General features: G+C 34.5%; 1 protein-coding gene across 3 annotated transcripts in view; it reads right to left on the bottom strand.

The window, feature by feature from the left end:
* The window catches only part of LOC121407285 (1-phosphatidylinositol 4,5-bisphosphate phosphodiesterase gamma-1-like), an 85,548-nt gene that overhangs the window by 57,231 nt on the left and 9,363 nt on the right, over positions 1 to 18,954 (bottom strand). For all 3 annotated transcript variants that reach the window (XM_041598267.1, XM_041598268.1, XM_041598269.1), the window contains exons 3-5: positions 11,525 to 11,674; positions 7,784 to 7,877; positions 6,140 to 6,187 (exon numbers count right to left, since the gene is read on the bottom strand). In XM_041598267.1, coding sequence (XP_041454201.1) covers positions 6,140 to 6,187; positions 7,784 to 7,877; positions 11,525 to 11,674 — 292 coding nt within the window. The remainder of the gene's footprint in view (positions 1 to 6,139; positions 6,188 to 7,783; positions 7,878 to 11,524; positions 11,675 to 18,954) is intronic.

Here is an 18,954-nt window from a genome sequence, read left to right as displayed (position 1 = left end):
CCTTATAAGTTCATGACCATATACACTGTATGCTCACACGTGTCGACTGTAGTTTGTAAATGGTATTCAAATGAGGTGTTTTTTTCAGATAGAGTTATTTGCATGCACAATGTAAACAATGATAATGTGACTGATTTTTCGTTTCCTGATTCAGTAGCACTTCTGTATTGTATTTACGGAAGTCACCTTGGAAGCAGTACCATGTATATCATACATTAGGATTTCTAAACATAAAAGCCAGTTGCGATTCAAGAAGCCAATAAAATGACCACTCAAGTAGGGTTACTATGTACATGTACTTCCAAATGATCCTTGCAGAAAATGCATGATTGCTATAAAGAAATTACAAAAATAAGCATGGCATTTTAGCCCGGTGTAAGATTTTTATTTTTTTCAAGCAACAATAACGCCCAGTCCAACATGTGCTTACCTCTGTTGGAGATCTTCAGATAAAGAATTCATGATTTCACACAATTATAGTTAAATTGCAGTTTTTAAATGCAGTTTTGTATAAAGTGCATATGTCCCACGGGGCTGTAACACAAATATTTGTGATTAATCGTACACTTGATTTTCATGATTAATTCCAGGATTAATTATGCATGCAGCCAATGCAATCAATAGTTTAAAAAAAATGTTCGATGATGATTGCTAAGCTTTGTGATACAGGCCCTGGATTCAAAGTCAAAATTACCATTAAAGATATTGTATTGTTTCATTTAGATAAAAAAAATCATTTTAAGAAAAGAAAAAGAAGCTACCAGAAATCCTTCAATTTAACTGAGAGCGAATTACTCAGTGAATATCACAGACAAATGGTCATCCCCCCCCATAATGAAAAACCACCAAAATACAACTAGTCTGCAGGCACAGACCCTGATTTAAACTTTTGATCAACAAGAGGGGCCTAGAGCAAATGGCAGGGACCTGAGGCTTCATATTCACACCATTTTCCTTCAATGAAGGGTTTGCACAGTAAAAGAAACCATTGGTATGTTATCATATTCCTCATCATCATCAGACGGATGTACATTTTAGATAACCACTTAGAATGCCATCGGAACTTCTTATTGTAAATTATTGATGATCGCAACCTCAAGTGAATGAGATTCTTTCACTTTCAGTCCTTAAAGGGGAATCCGCACCAAAGTAGAAATATCACTGAAGGTGATTACTGCCCCTGTCCTATGCCGTGACCATAGTAATGCAGTTTACAACACATTTAAATAAAAAATGTTGCATATATATCTTAAACCCAAGATCAACATTTGAACCCACTTTCACGAGCACTGGCTAAAAATTGGGGAAGTAGTATAATCAGCCATGAGTTTTCCTGCTTTTTTGGCTATAATATTATCATAGGGACAACATTTATGACAAAATGTATGTCTCGCACATCTTAACCTCAAGACCAATGCGTGAGCCAAATTCAATGGGAATTGGTTGAAAACTGATGTTTGAAATGTAAGATTTTCACTTAATTTTCGCCATAAAATATGTTGTAACCATGGCATCATGTTTTCTGAATTCCAACACACATAAAAAAAATCAGTCTTACACGCTTTCTTACCTCAAAGCCAATGTGAGAGCAAAATTTAAAAATTAGTTGAAAAATGATTTTATTCAAATCAACTTTTTTTTGCTTGGGTGGATGTGTAACATCATAAAGAGCTCCCTTTCTATGGTGAAAATGATTTTGTGAAATGGGACCATATTAACTGAAATCTTGTGAAACGTGGCAGGAGTCGCTTAATCACTTTACTTTGAGGGGATACTATAAGAATTAAAATCGGGCAGAAAATTTCATGAAATATCAAACTTATTACACTCATTAGGGCTAATAATGTCACTCACCTTTGATTTGTGCAATATTGCCCAAACTCATGGAATATATCTGGTATTCCATCCTGAGCAATTCAATCTAATATAATATTTATTTATAATATAATATTTATTTATAATATAATATTTATTTATAATATATTTATTTATAATATAATATTAATATAATATTTATTTTTCAAGGTCGGAAAAATTGGAAATGTCTTTGAAAATATGGCTTTGAATCGATGATGTGGAAGAAGTTCTTCATGGCGACGGATGAAGTACTTCATTGCCTTGAATCTTAACAAAAAAATGTCTTTAAATCTCAATTTTGAAGAAAAATACTTTGAAACTCCCAGTCTTACGCAATTGCAATTAAAAAACTTTCTACTTCTCTGCTCTCTTGAGTCAATGTCAAGACAAGCAGTCACAATGCATACTCACACCAGCCAGATTAGAAAAATATTCATAAAATCCTGAAAGCTAGTTGAGGCTCAAAATGACTTATCATTAATTGTTCGTTTTCTCGAAGCAACGAGAATCGTACATTCCTTTACAAACACAGAGTTTTCATGAACTTGGGCTATCATGATGCAAAAATCCCTGCAGCTATGGAGGAACCCCTAAGAAGTTTCGTAAATGTTTTAACAATTACATACTTTTGGGCGATTTTTCCCCAAAATGCTCAAAAGAGCAGTCCTAGAAAATAAAACAGATTTATGTTAAACTACAGAGCCATGAAAATACTATATTTTTGTCATTGGGTGGATGTGAAAGCATCTTATCATTTTCAAATGAACCCTAAATTCATTACCACTTTCCACTCTTGGCATTTCTGTATAAATCTTGTCTTTAGTCCCATCCATTTGATATTGATCTGATACATGACCCTCCCGTTAAGGATTGATTTCTTTCTAGCAGGTATACCAGGATAACTGACCTCCAGTTCTCAGTGAAAACATGCATTCTGATATCCCGCATCTTACAAATTGTCTAGTTTCAATTTTTTTTGTTCCTCTTCACGTAATTCATTACACTTTGTCTCTGAGATGTACTCAAAAGGCAATGAAGTTTAAGACACATTTGAAAAATACATCTTGCACATCAAAAACTAAGGGAGAAGTTTTATCCCCAAGTATACACCGATTCCTACATGTATCTCTTAAAAAAACTTTTTTTGGGGGGGAGTATGAATAAATCAACAAAAGGGTAATTAAGAAATACTACGAATAACAAACTGAATCCATTGCACTCTAAATTTCATTGATTTAAAATAAACTCACATCTGTTGTGAATAGCTGAACATTTAAATTTATTTTCAATCTTAAGAATTACCTTTTAAATAAGATTTTTAAAAAGATTACCTTAAAAAGGATTACCTTAAAAAGGAATACCTAAAAAAGGGATTTACTTTTAAAAGATTTGAATTTTCTTTTAGCTTTATGGTTGAATCCACCAGGTTTAAATCTAAACCAAACATTGGAATGGTCACAGCTTATCTGGATTTATTTTTAATCCTTGACATTGAGAGTGGGATCATGATAACTCTTATGTTTTAAAGTAAAATCAATTTACTCTTGACATCATTATACTACATGCCCGTCCATTTCTTTTTAAAATGCACTGTTCATCGATGACTAACACATACTCATGATCGTTGTCACTGCCATGTAATGGGATTAGATAAAGATTTCCAGATGAATTCATTCTACAAAGGAAGTAGATCGATGGCCATTCATTGAATCAAAGCTAGGAGAATTTCTTAATCTACCTTAGAACAGACTTACAGGTTAAAGCCTGTGTATAGCTTTGGTAAATGGTCAATAATGTGATTGATAATCGAATATCATCTAATTTGACAGTCTTACTGAAGTGTAGAGACCGTTAGACATTTTTCCAACTGCACTTCTCTGAAAAAATTTCAAATATTCAAATCTTGGATATATAGCGCCCTCTCTCGGCGATGCTTGTTTTAAATTAAAAAATGGGCATTCAAGCACTTATCTTATAAATTTAGTGATTAGATATCCAAAAGTTACAGACAAAGAACATATCTTGAAAGTTTCAGCCCATTCCATGATTTGGAATAGGATTTAATTGAAAGACAAAAACACACAGATATTTTAATTTGATCGGGTGACCCGATCAAGTTAAATTTCCATGTAAAATCGCAAAATTTATCCTGTAAAACACATTTTTATTTCATATCCTCCACATCATAACTGTTATAGGGCATATCCATTCATATTAGCTAGCAATGAATTGGAATAGTGATAGGTGCATTTTGGTGGATTTACCAAAACTATACACAAGCTTTAATCCTCAACATTGAGTTCAGGAGTAAATCTTCTACCTTGCATAGGTATTTCGGGAGTTTTCACTTCTATGATGCATGACAGATTCCAGAACATAGATAATGTATTGCCAAATACCCTTCATGAAAAAAAGTGCAACCAGGGACCCATTGCAGAAAGAGTTACGCTTAAACGCAAACCCAAAAATCAATCGCAAGTCCAAAATGGTTGGTTGAAAATCAAGTTGCGCATGATTTTTAGAGTTGCGATTGATTGCAACTCTTTCTGCAATGGGCACCTGGAAGTCTTTGTCGAACATCGGTGAATGAAAACAGCAGTTTCGTCCAGCACTCTTGAAAAACAACATATTTATCATTCTTGTCAGCTCCGAAACAAAGGACGAAACTGCTGATCCGGACCACCAATTTTTGACAAAGACCATCCAGCTGTCTTTGTCATTTGACAGGCATTTTCAATGCATTTACTGTGTTCTTGAATCAGTCCCAATCGTAGTTGTGAAAACTCCCTTTAGTTGAGCCAAGATTTGAATATACAGTGCATCCCACAAAAAAACGAAACCAAGATTTAGCGATGATTTTTCATAACTTAATCACAAATTTATACAATAGACAAATGACCTATTTAGCTTACATGTAGAGTCTCTCCTTTCATCTGGTATAACACATTAGATTTCACATTCATGCATTATTGAGCATAAACAATTTGAAGAAAGGATAGCAAAAAGTCATTTGGCAGGGGTATCTGAATTTTAAAAAGAAAATCACATGCCTGAAAAGTTCAATTTCTACTATTCAATTTGATACCTCAATCACAGAAAATGGACAAGAAATAACAAAGTTCTGTTCCTTCAAAACAATGCTTGTATTTCCATAATCTTATTATAAAACAAACATGTTTTCACCGGTTTCCCACTGAAGCAGCTATTGCACTGTTAACAAAAGACTTTATGCATGAGTGATGACTGATCGTTGGCAAAATGGAGTGTCAAGTAAGTCTGAATGCTGGCCTGTAAACCTCCTTCATTTTATGAAATTACTGAAATCCAAGCCTTATTTCAAATAAACAGAACTTTGTTATTTCTAGACCATTTTTCTGTAATTGAAGTATCAAATTAAAAAGCAGATATTTCTAAAAATGTGATTTTCTTTTTGAAACCCAGGTACCTCCCGCAAAGTGACCCTTTGGTATCCTTTCTGCTAATTGTTCTTGCTCACTCCTCTTCCTCCTTCTCCTTCTTCCTCTTCATCCTTCCTCTTACCCCTCCTCCTACTTCTGCTACTTCTTCTTCTTCTCCTTTTTCTTCTCCTTCCTTGTCTTCTCTTTCTCTATTTGCCCCTCACATCCTTTACTCACTTCTTTCTCTCTTCCTCTTCCACCCACACCCTCTCCTCTCCTTTTTTTTTTGTTCCAAGAGACAATCACACCCCTGTGCTAGATATCTATGATCCCCTATTCTATCTCATCATATTTCTTTAGCTTTTACTTTAGTATTCTGTCTGAATACAAATTGGAATTTCGTAACACCTGTTAGCAAATTGCACCTGTTTTTATGCAGTGCTATAATGTTTCAGAAACACTATCATACAATAACACACTGTCAATGATATCAGAATTTGAAAAGAGTAGAATTTCTCCAAAAAAAATATTTAACCCAAGTATTCAGTGCATTATCAAAAACCTTTTTTTATACATGATTTAAAAAAAAAAGATATTTGCAGTCATCAAAAAACACACTTATAAACCTATCCCAGTGAAAGGATGACAAAGAATAGTTTTCTACAAGAACACAATTCTAGCTCTGACCCGGTACCCTTCACAACCAACACCAATGCACAAAAACCACAAGGCCACTGCACTTTAAATTTGCCATCAAAAACTTCTACCATACTCCAGCTGCATACAGGATACACTTAATTTTAAAAAGTCTATGAAAAGGCAGTGAAATTGATAAAACGCAAACAGATTTCTCATGCTTTATTGACATTCATCATCATACTCACGTGTCTGTTTTGTTCTTTCCCATGGCATAGAATTCCCTTCGTAGCCACCTGGATTGAGGGTAAGAACAAACAAAATGATAATTTACATTAACACCTAATCTTGTATAAAAAGACACGTCTCTATGCTGAAGGGTGTTCATAATATATTGCTAAAGACTAAATTTTACCAAATACTGAAAAAAGTTGTTAAATCATATTGCTGCACCCAAATTAATATATGATACCAACAAAATTAATTGCCAGCTAGATGGCAAATATGGTGTGAACATAAAAGCCAATATTGTCCATATTGAACAGTGAGCAGCTTGCTGTTATATAGCCCTCCTGTAGCTCTTTTGAAATAAAAGGCTACAAAAAAGTTAAATTTTGTCCAATTAGTTATCTCCACAGGCTTTACTATATGAAATGGCTACATAACTCTGAATTTTGTCCATTTTGCACGGCTTTGCTCACTGTATCATAAATGTATTTGGTCAATAGAGCACAAGACTCTAAAGAGTATTTCTAACTTTTTTCATAAGATGATTTATCATCGAACTCCTATACATGTATCTTCATCTTCATTTAACAGCACACATTTTTTGGTTATTCAAGAATAATCCAAGTAATAGCATTCTGAAAACTATACGTTTTAGTGTATGGCCCAATCATTTATAAATCTATGAATACCTTGCATACTACACATATTGTATCAATGTATACTTAAATCCATGTATAATATACCTTTGTTTTTCATACAGTACTTTCATAACTTTGTGCTTAAAGAGACAATGTATGACGTGCCTGCACATATATCGGGACAAGAGTACAAATAAAATAAACTACTGGCAGATGAATAATCAAATATTGAAAAAATTGATCTAAAAATCAAAATCCCTCTATACATTCATCATTTTTTTTAACTTTCATTTGGATTTTCTTTAAACATTTGTTGACTTTGAGACGAGGAAGAGCACACTTTGGCAAGGCCATTCTCTATTCAAACAAGCTATTGATCTCCTCATATCTCATGTTTGATCCATTTGTAAGGATAGTCTGTACATACAAAGGAGAGACATTCTAATCTGACAATCAATATTATCCAACCTCCATTAGATATTTCAAATAAAGTGCTAAAAGGCCTCCAGCGGATATAGTCTGTCTCTCTTGAGTTTTTTGCAGAGCATCTTGTCAGTGAGTTTTGCTGGAAATTTGCTTTGAGCCAATCAGATACAAAGATAGCTTTAATATAACAAAATAAAATTACTAATTGTTTCATGAAACCCTCTCCAATAGCTCTATAAGTTAAACAAGACTTATCTCTTTATAAAAGGATTTCTTCCCTAAGCTACATATATATACTTCGGAAAATTATCCTGGTGATGTTTCATAAAGCTGTTCGTAAGTTAAGAGCGACTTTAAGAATGACTGGTGAACCTTTCTTACGAACAAACCAATCGCCAATGAACATTCTGGTGTATACTATTTACCACAAGACAGGATAACCAATCATTCTTAAAGTCACTCTCAGCTTACGAACAGCTTTATGAAATGGCCCCCAGGTCAAAAGTTTATTTTAATTTGAAAAAAACTATATTGATAAGAGTTTGGTGAAAATCCATCAAAAACAATGCTAGTTTGTCTGTCTGTCCGTCCCCATCTTACCTCCTGACTTGTAATGGGTAACTAGCCTTTTCTGTGTTTTCTGCTAGCCATTTGAGTCCAGTTATCCAAAGGTGATACTCATCTGCATTCACAGCTGAAATATGCAAGAAAGACAAATAAGAGAGGCAATGCATAGGTTCATATTCACTTCATTAGCAAGTAGTTGGTATGTTAAACGCTGCATGGGATAAACCCATTTGGTCTACAGTAACTGGGAATGACACTAAATGAAAAATTAGACATATTGGCCCAAGTTCACAAAGGTTGTTTTAAAACCATTGGTTGAAACCAATCAAACCATAGTTTATGCAGATTTCCTGCATAAATTATGCTTATTTACCACGTTTATCAAAAAATTCCAAGGTTGATGCGCGCTTATGTTGTTGTGTGCCAAATTGATGTCTGTTGCCATGGCTAAGTATGCTATTTTATTCATGAGTCCATTGTTTTGAATTAATGAGTCCACTCTTCAAACAGTGGACTCCTGAGTAAAATAACATCAGGATTGGATACTTCTTAATATATGCGGTAAATAAGTAAAATTTATACAGGAAATCTGCATAAACCATGGTTCCAACCAATGGTTTTAGAAAATACCTTTGTGAATTTGGGCCATTGGGTATTAGAGTTTAGTTTATAATACACTCTATACCCAATTTTTTTCATTTTCATTTTGTCTATTTATTTTTTATTTGTCAAATGAAAAGTTTGTCCATTAAAGCAGTTCATCTAACCACATAGACTAAAAAGTGTTAAACCAAGTGGATATCATAAGAGATGAGTGTAGCCTTACTGGATATTAGACAATGGTAATTAGATGGGCTGACTGTGGATAAACTAGATTATTAGACCATGTACGCTGAGACAAGACTGAAAAGAGACTACATGGATGTAGACCAATTAGCAATTTACCTTTTATTTATTTTTTGATTACTGACAATGAAAGAGCAATTTCACCTTTTCACAATATTGGGACTATTTTCAAATTCAATGTACATGTAGTATGAGTGGCAAATTTTATATGTTTTATAACATACTGCCGATGGGAGTTTAATAATGGCTAGATTCATCAAGACCCATCATTAGCCATCTAAATTTTCACCCTAACAACTGTTTGACACTTAATTTGATTTTGATTGGTGATTCTGATATAAACATGAACTCAACAAAATACAGCTCATTAGCAGTGGTGTGCTCTCCTTCAACAAGAAATTTGTCCACACTGTGCTGCACTCGACCCAGGAGAGGTGGATAAGTACCCCATAGGATTAATTCCTTGAATGCACTAAGCACTTGCTCGAGCTAAAGTCTGGCAAATGACAGTCACCCTTTGCACCTCTGGCACAGGCAAGAAATCAATTTTTTCGGGGGACCCTACTTTTCAAAACCAACTGCCTAAATCTGCAACATTGGTACTCTTTCTTTGCAGTGAATAGGGATTTCCAAGACTATTTGTGGGCGAAATCACGAGCCCCAGTGTAATTATTTCATGCTCTGACCAGAAAGAAACACTAAATGAAGCCAGCTAGAACTATTATTATCATTAAAGAAATAAACCTTGTGGTTGTACAAATGATCTTTAGAAAGTCACATTAGTGCAAGAAGGGCCTTAGCGTCAGAGACAATTTCTCCAAAGCAAGAACTTGTGATCCCAAGGGCCTTTTTGCACTGACACATTTCTGATTTTAATCTCAGCAAAAATTAAGTGAAAACAAAAATGAGTGTTCTTTTGATTCATTCTGTACTTCATTCTCCAACTTCATCTCAATAATTCTCTTTTTCACTTCAGAGTTCCCTTTCTTTTCTTCTTTGAGTCTCTTCTACACCATTCTTATGTTATTTCTATGTGTACCCCTGACTCATCCACCACTTTTCAGTGTATGCTCTCTTTTTCTTTCTCTCTCTCTCCCTTTACCTGTATCTCTCTTGAGACTGCCTCACATGATATATGTCTCACTCACTCTCTGTCTCTCTCCCTGTACCTTATTTGATCATATTTATCAAAAATCAAAGCAAAGTTCATATTTTTTTCACTACTTCCATCAGGGTCATCATATCAAAAATAAGAGAAAAATATGGTTAATGGGTAACCAATTTGACATGGTGCTTTGCTCTAGCTGTCACTTAACAGGAAATTAATCTAACCGATCATCAAAATGCCAAGTAAACACTCGGAACTCTCCTACCAAAACCGATCAATACAAATCACCAGAACATGAAATTAAGCTGCTTAAAATAACACTGACTGGGAAAAGTAATGAAAATGTGAACTGTTACCGATTTCCTCTACATTTCAAAAGTGATTGATATTTGTCCACTCCAATTTTTCTTGTCATTTCAATCCTAACATGTATAAAATTTCTATTACTCCGTTTACATTTTTATTACAAAATCACATGGTTTAAGGATTTAAAAGTCTACAAATCATCTAGTATGATCATTTTTGTACACAAAAACATTATTTCCATGGCTTGAAAATTAGTCGATAAAACCTGAGCTTACGCTTCAGCTCTAAAAAAAAGCATCATTCCTCTAGAATTACACTACCCAGATAAGTTTCTGTACAAGTTGAGATGTTGAATAAACATAACATCAAATAAGACTTAAAATTGAATTTTAGTTTTGTAGAGCATTGTGGGTATTGGTATTAATTGTGCTTCAAAACGGTTTTTTTTTAATGACGAAAGTTTACTTTTCATATATTTAAGGACATTGTTTTATAAAATCCAAATCTCATTATATGCCTATCTATCAAATAGGGTATCATTCATCAAGGATAATAAATGTATACCATCAAATTAAAGGAAAATTGTAATTCACCTTTTCCAGATGGCAGTTTTGAATAAAAAATCATCAAGACTTGTACCAAAAATTAATCATAAATTTATCATTGATCTTTTTTTTTCTTTTTTTTTTTAATCCAGTAGAGAAGAGCCAAAAAGCAGAGGGTGAATATCAATGATTCTACAAGAGATTTTTTCCCCATGAAATTCTTCTAGTGTTTGGGGCAGAATGTGTCTGCTATCCCAAATGTAAGTTTATTGAAATTGCAAGAGCTTTATCTTTCAGTCAAGCACAATGAGAAAATATTTCTCATTTTCCTGGAACTTTATGATCAAAACAAATACTAGAAAGGAAATAATAGAGGTGAAACGAGAATAACAAATATTTGCCTACACAAAGGGCTACCTCTAATTTTAACTAAATTCCTTTTTATGTGTCACCATTTTCAATTCATTCAGGGGTACCTATATAAATTATTTAAGCTACTGACATCAAGTCACTGATTTGGATTAGGAGGGGTGGTAAATATCCTGCCTCAATGAAAGACCAATGGCAATATGATATTGCAGCTAATTACAGACAACGGATGATTTCAAGTCCGGTGTTGGCCATGGTGTTGGAATTTGGATAGCTTCCATAGCTCAAAAACTTATTCTGAGTTTGTAAATCTGATCCAGATCACATTTTTGACATCTCAACAACTAGTGAGTGATTTTTCAGGACTATCTTCATTTTATGTTTAGAGTCATAATCGTGTAAAAATTTACCTAACACCAACACTAAAAGGTCAACACTGAACTTGAAATCACCCAATTAACCATATGCTTTCCACACTCTTTTATCCTTAAAACCATTTCATATCATATTACAACCATCACCATTTTGTGTTTGTGTGTATTTTGTATGTGTCATTTTACATACAAAAATATAAATAAACATAGAAAGCAAGTTACTTACCAGCTACAGAAAGTGTCTTCAGCCTGAACTCTGTACCATAGAAGACCACAAAGCAGATGTTGTTTGGGTGCCTACGATGCTCCTCAGGCCACTTCTCAAAGTCTTTGGAAACCTTGCCCGGTCTGATTTCTTTGATTTCTCTGATGTTGACTGTAACAAATGAGATGAGACGAAAATGAAATATATGATAATTAATGGGTGTGATCAATTCAATTTTTAATTCTTGTTGGCTTTATTATCACTTCACAGTTAGAAATGATTTGGAAATAAGGGGGAGGAGAGCACTGCCATTACCAGAGACACCTAGTTCAAATGCACATAAAAGGGCTTGTTTTTCGGCGACACAACATTTGATCCTGCGACAACTGCTCCGGACTTTATTTCGTCTAAGATATAGGATTTGGGTTAGGGTTGGAATAGGGTTTATGTTAGGTTTAGGATGGAGTATAGTGTTAAACCAAGGGTTGAAGTTTGTCATTCCATTAGTGTGTGAAATTTACAGTGGAGCATTTGTCGCCAGAGCAAATGTCACGGAACCTGTTTTCCAGTCAGGCGACATATTTCACCTAATAAAAATATATTTCAGGCATATATTCAGGGTGAGAAAAAAATTAGATATATGCTTGTTTATAGTAGAGATAGAAGGATGACTTCTTGTTTAATACCATGCATAGTGTCCACCTTCTAATGACACTGCTCCAAAGAAGGAATCCATTTTAAAATTATTCTAGCCAACATGTCCATTCTTCCAATGCTTAGGACCAAAGTCCATTCCATAATCTATTATTCAACACCAACAGACAAACTTAAATCGGGTGTTTTACCCAGAGGGTGTTGATTCAATGATATATTTATAATTCCAATGTAGTTTTATGGCGAGTATTAGGGGAAATTCCCTTTACATTATCAATGATAATAAAATATACATAATCCTAATCTCATCTACAATATCATTAAAAAACAGGGACCTTGGACACAAATTAATTAATGTTCAGCATTATAGATTAAACCATGAAGGATAAAAATCGTTCAATACTACCATTAGTTACTGCTTAATTACTTTAAGAGTCATCTCAACCATAGCGTTAACCCAGGGCTGTTTCAAGGGGGTGGGGTTTATTATTGATTCTGAGGGCATATTCAATGCAATCCTACTCTGCAAAAACTGCGGTGTTGATTTAACACCAGCCCGGAATCTACATGTATATAAGTCCACACCAGAGAAGTATTGAACAACACCAGTTTGGAATCAAACCGATGCTGTTTTAATACTAATTTGTGTTGTATAAACACCTATCTGGTGTTGACCAAAACGAAACTGGTGTTGTTTAATACTTCTCTAGTATGGACATATAGATTCTGGGCTGGTGTTAAATCAACACCAGAGTTTTTGCAGTGTACGGGTCTGTTTAGGATCAGAGCCCCCAATGAATATATGTACCTGTATCCAACATATATCATTTAAACAAGGAACTACATAAAAATAATATTAGTGATAAAACAACATGAACTGTTCTCTCTATTCTGGTCCTAGTCATTTTGTGAATAGAAATATTACACATCTACTGTTAGACATTCTCTTTACAATTGGCTACCCAGAGTAAAACCACAGATCTAAACAACTGATGTTAACCCCAGATTCATAACATGGGCCGTTGAGTATGGAATTTCCTCATTCACATTGCTTAGAAAGGCAATGAACTCTCAAATATATTGCTGAACATACACTTGCATGACCAAAAAAAAACGTGTTTATTCAAAGAGGTGTTTTTCAGTTTTTGACGCGGGCCGCGCGTGCACTCGTTGAGGGCATCAAAAACACTGATTTTTTAAAAAAGTGGTTTTGAGAGACTGGTCAATTGTCAATCGCAGGGTAAAACATTAACATGTAGGGTATGTTTTCTTTTCCAAAGCTTTTCTTTTTAAGACTAGCAAAATGTGTTTAGGGTAGGTTTTTTCCTCAAGCTTTTTCCCCCGGGTGGCGACAACTTGTTTAGGGGCCAAAATGTGTAAATAAAGCCTGCGAAAAACTTGTTATGGGGGGTTACTTTGCATGCAGAGAAAAATTTGTTTACGGGTTACTTGGAAATAATTTGGTCATGCATGTGTACATCAATACATTTGACTGCCCTCCTCCCCCCACCCCCCCCCCCCCCCGATTGTATAAAGGTAATGCACATTCCTACTATTCATTACAATGATAAACATACAAATAAATTGCATAGGATCCTGCGGTCCATCTCATAAAGCTGTTTGTAAGTTAAGGGCAACTATAAGAATGACTGGTGATCCTTTCTTGTGGTAAATGGTATTCATCAAGATGTTCATTAGCAATGGTTTAGCATGTAAGAAAGGTTCACCAGTCAAAAGTCGTTCTTAACTTACAAACAGCTTTATGAAACACCCCCTGGCAAGGTTCACTTACAATACATGTATTATACTAATAAAAAATTCAATATGATTTACGTATATGTCGTTCCAAACTTGCAACATTGGTCTATTTTGATAAAAATCGCAAGTTCACAAAGCAAAGAGAGAAAAATGTGCACCCCTAAAAGAAGAAAATAATTGATTTATCTACAAAATGATGGTCCTTTGAACTTTGAAGCATGATCAGGAGATCACTAAATTGTGCAAATAAAACCTTTCATGATGATGCATTTATTTTCAGACTTCTCATGTGTGTAAACAAGGTAGGCTGCCATTTCATGGACTACTCCAATTATTTGAATTGTGTATTAGTATTCTGACTCATGCAATTTTTTTTTCATTTCCAAGAAACAAAACCAATTACTCTATTGCAGAGAGCTCTGTGATTTACTTTTTAACATAAAAATTCACTGAGGGTATGTATCATTTTATCATCCGCTCCCCCCCCCCCCCAATATTTCAATCTGGAAATAAAAATGAATAAAGTTATCTGGCCATACATGTAATATCACCAATACACTAATCTATTTTTCAGATCAAACACAATATACCTGTCAAAGCTCAAGTCCACCTCAGAAAAATGCTGATTTCAATAAATACAGAAAAATCAAATTAGCATGATGCTGAAAATTTCATCAAAATCGGATGTAAAATAAGAAAGTTACAAACATTTTTAAGTTTCGCTTATTTTTAACAAAAAAGTGATATGCACAATTCAGTGACATGTAAATGAGATTGTTGATGTTCTTCACTCACTATTTATTTTGTTTTTTTATTGTTTGAACTTTGAATTACATGTATACAATATTTCATTTTTACATTTGACAATAAGGACAAATTTGAATGATAGTATTAAACAATGCTATAATTCCACATGTTCAAGGAAGAATTAATTGTTGTTTTGCTTCACATGAGAAAATGAGAAAATGAGAATATTTCATATAAAATACAAAAGAAATAGTGAGTGGATGACGTCATCAGTGTCCTCATTTGCATTCTGACCAGGATGTGCAAAACTGTTTTGTGAAATAAAGCAAAACTCCAGGCAAAATTTTAGAATATCATAACTTTCTCATTTTACATCTGATTTTGATAAAATTTTCAGTGTTATACATGTATATGCTTGTTCGATTTTTCTCTTTTTATTCCAATAAACTTTTTGTTCGAGTGGAATTGTCTTTTAAATTATAAAAAATTTCCAGGCATTAAAATATCTGATATTTCCATATTCATACCAACCCAAAGTAGACCCTTATGGGAAAAGTTCTCAAAGTTTATGAGCATGCACAGTATGGTCTGATTAGTAGGCAAGGCGTGAGCAGCCGACGATGCCCATACACTGCCGAGTGCCAAAATACCCACGACCTTGCTTGGAAAAATCTCTGCGAATGTTCTCTTAATTTATACCCTTTTCATAAACCTATCCTCCATTTAGCCGCCTAACAGTAATGCGGATAATTCAATAAAAATTGGGTTCATAAACTCCGAAAATAAGCCGCATTATTTTTACGAGCAGCCGTCTTGAAAAAGGCGGATAATCGCCATGACAACTGGACACGCCCCCTCCGATGCGGTTGTGTTGGAAAAGGGTGACCTTTTGACCGCACCATGGCAATTATCCGCATTATTTGGAAATGCGTTCATAAACTCAAAATCTTATCACGATGCCGCTATTATGCGGATAATAGCAGCATCAGAGTAATGCGGATAACTCTTGTCCTCCTCCAATTTTACGACCAAATTATGCTGCTATTAGCCGCCTAATTCATTTTAATTGGGTTTATGAAAGGGGTATTAGGCAAGTAACTATTTAGTGGGTATTTTCTTTCAGAGATATTATCATATTTACATGTAATTTACCATCACATTGGCAAATACCTGGTATTTTCTGATCCAGGTAGATCAGGGCTAATTTCCCGATCAGAGAATACTTGATATTCTTAAACAGGTTGGACCCTGGAGTTCAAGGTGGTTTATTTCCTGACTCCAGGGTATGTTTACCTCACATGACTTGAAACTTTAAATTCAAACTCAAGAAAATCTTTTGCAAGCAGGAGTTATACTGGGAATTTAAACATATTTCATCTTCCCATGTTTGAACGTTGGTTTTAATGAAAGAAGAAATATAAGAATATTTCTTATTTAAACCAATCAAAAGATAACAAATAAAAGATACAGATATCAAAATATAACAGAATAGATAACATAAAACAGAGCAGGCCTCATTCTTCCTAGTACCTGGGAAGGATATCATCTGAAAATAAAAATTTTAAGACTCCCTTTACAGGGGAATTAACATGTACATATATATGCTCTGAAAATCGATACAGTATAATATTGGTAAATCTACTACATGTATACTGTACTATATATTAAATTTGATACTTGATATTTTGTGTGCTGGTATCAATCCTATTTCTTCATATTGATTACTCAGGCGGATGTCAAATCGTTAATATCATTATGATTTGGTACCTTTAGTTTCTTCTTTTCATTTGATATTCAAGACCAGACTGGATGTCTTTTGTTAATGGTTCATACATTTTATTTTTTCAAATCAAGCTTCACAATGAAATATTCAATATTTCTACCCCACTAAAATTCTGAATGAAAGTTTTACACATGTAATGTACAAGCCTTGAAATAAGCAGCCACAGACCGGGTAATTTAAAAACAAAATTGCCCCTGGTTCACAGGGTTTTAACACGAATCAGGGACAATTAAAAAAATATAATAAAATACAAAGAATATAACAGTGAGTCACACAGCACAATTTTTCTGCTCAATGGCAAGAACAGCTTCCGCACTTTTTAAAGGCATGCCATGTGTACATATACGTACTTGCCAGAGCTGGGATCTGTTTCCTAAAACTTGTTACATGTATTGTATAATAACAAAATAATATGCAGTGACAGTTTAAAACTATTGAAATCATTCAGTTTTACTGGCTAATAGTAAATTTGCTATAGAAATTATGCATCTCTTTTAATAACAAGTCTTATGAAACAGGACTCTGTTTTATGCCTGATAACACACACTTAGCATTAAAACGCATCGTGCCAAACAGTTCACTCTGCAATACAGAGTTTAAAAGAACACAGTACATGTAGCATATCAAAATGGTATTCATATTTTTCAGGCATAGTTCCTTGTTCAAATGAAATTTGAAATATTCTGTCCTTCCCCTGAGTTTTCCATTTTTAAGAGGTTAAATAAAATGTTGGATACAGGTACATGTATTCATAGGGGGTTCTGATCCAAGAATCACATTGAACATTGCTCTTCGCTTCCTTAAGCCAACACAGAAAAAAATAGATCTCTAGGATAATAGGAACTTAACAAATATCACCAGGATCTTGCTTTATGTTATGACCTCCATTTAGATTGTATCTAGGGGACTTGGACTGATAGTATCTTCCAACAAACTGCTTTTGTCCATGGCGACCAAAAGCAAACAGGAATGGCCAAAAATATTTTGAGTTGACATAACTGCTCAAGGATTAAGCAACATATGGATAGTAAAGGATAAATGCCCTTCGAGTTGAAACTCCTTCCATTTAAAATCATGCCACCATACGACTTCAAAAATCAGGACGCTTTGACTTTGAGTCCACCCTGACATCAGCTTGATTTAATAGGATGTAAAAAAAGTAAAACTAAACTTGCAAAAACAGACTAATATTCATAGAAATCTAACTATTAAAATCCAAATGTATGGTGTTGTTCTTGTTTTTTTATTAGTTGCTTTGACATGGTTGAGTCCTGTGCACCAATTGCTGCTGAGATCTTACCTACATGTACATGTAGCTGCTATGAAGTCAAATCATCAAAATGTACAAAGCTATTTCAAATCTTTGAGCCTATGGTTATTTCATCTAACAGAAGACAAAGCTGTTTATCTGCTCTAAAATCATTCTCGTAACCCTATTTCATGTATAACCATCACTGTGTCCTTCTTCAACCTTATACAGTATGAGGCACACCTAAGAAAATCACTCTCAATTGAAGAAGGCTGTCAATCAACCAACACCTTTACCCCGTAAGGACACATACGATAGAAAAAAATAACATCATTGTTACTCAATCTGCAGTCCACAACTTTCTTTTCCGTCACGCAGGACTCAGAAACGATGCAAAGTCAGGTCAAGTTGCATCGTTTAACCATTTCCTGGCATGGCAGGCTAATAGGTAACATAATCACGATGGAGTAAAATGAAGTACATGTTCACTAGTAGGTCCACTTGAATATCTGGATCAAGGGGATTCGTTAAACAGTTTTCTTTGAAATTCGCCATCAGCTTTTGAAATGCGATGTAGCAGATAAATACACAGGGTTTGAGACCTAGAGGCTGTTCTCACTACGTTCCTAAAACTAGTTTACTGGAAACTAGTTTAGTGGAAACTAGTTTAACGCGTAGTGAGAATGGTCGAAGCAGTCTTGGAAGCGATCTTCAAAACCAGTTTGGAAAACCACCTCGCGATGTAGTTTTCAAGATCGCTTTGCCTTGTTAAACTGGTTTTAGCGTGAGGACACAACCATTCTTCGGGAAGCGATCTTCGCACATTTTGAGCGCGCTACTCCACACGACAGGTGTAGAATGACAATGCTGCGGTTTTGAATTTCGCGCGAAACGTGTCACCCCACTGAGAGCGTTTCTATAGCAACAAGAGCGCTTTACGTGAAGTGATTTTGAAAACCACTTTCGTGTGCTCAAGTGGGAACGCTAGCAAAGCGATCTTCCAAACTGGTTTCCTGAATCAGCTTCCAGTAAACTAGTTTTAGAAAGCGTAATGAGAACGGCCTCCTATACTGAAATATCCAAAACAACCCCCATAGTAATTTGAAGGAAAAAAGCTGTACAAAATTAAAATAGAGTAACCATATGAGAGTAAATAATGATTTTCATAATAAACAGGAAAAATTGTCTATTTCATATTGACGTTCAAAAAGCAGCGAACCATGAAAGAAAATGTTTATCTAATTACACGATGTAGATCCT

This window comes from Lytechinus variegatus, chromosome 2 (genome assembly GCF_018143015.1).
Source record: "Lytechinus variegatus isolate NC3 chromosome 2, Lvar_3.0, whole genome shotgun sequence".
Classification (NCBI taxonomy): domain Eukaryota; kingdom Metazoa; phylum Echinodermata; class Echinoidea; order Temnopleuroida; family Toxopneustidae; genus Lytechinus; species Lytechinus variegatus.
Note: the sequence above shows the minus strand (reverse complement) of the source record. Positions and strands in the feature narration are given on the sequence as shown.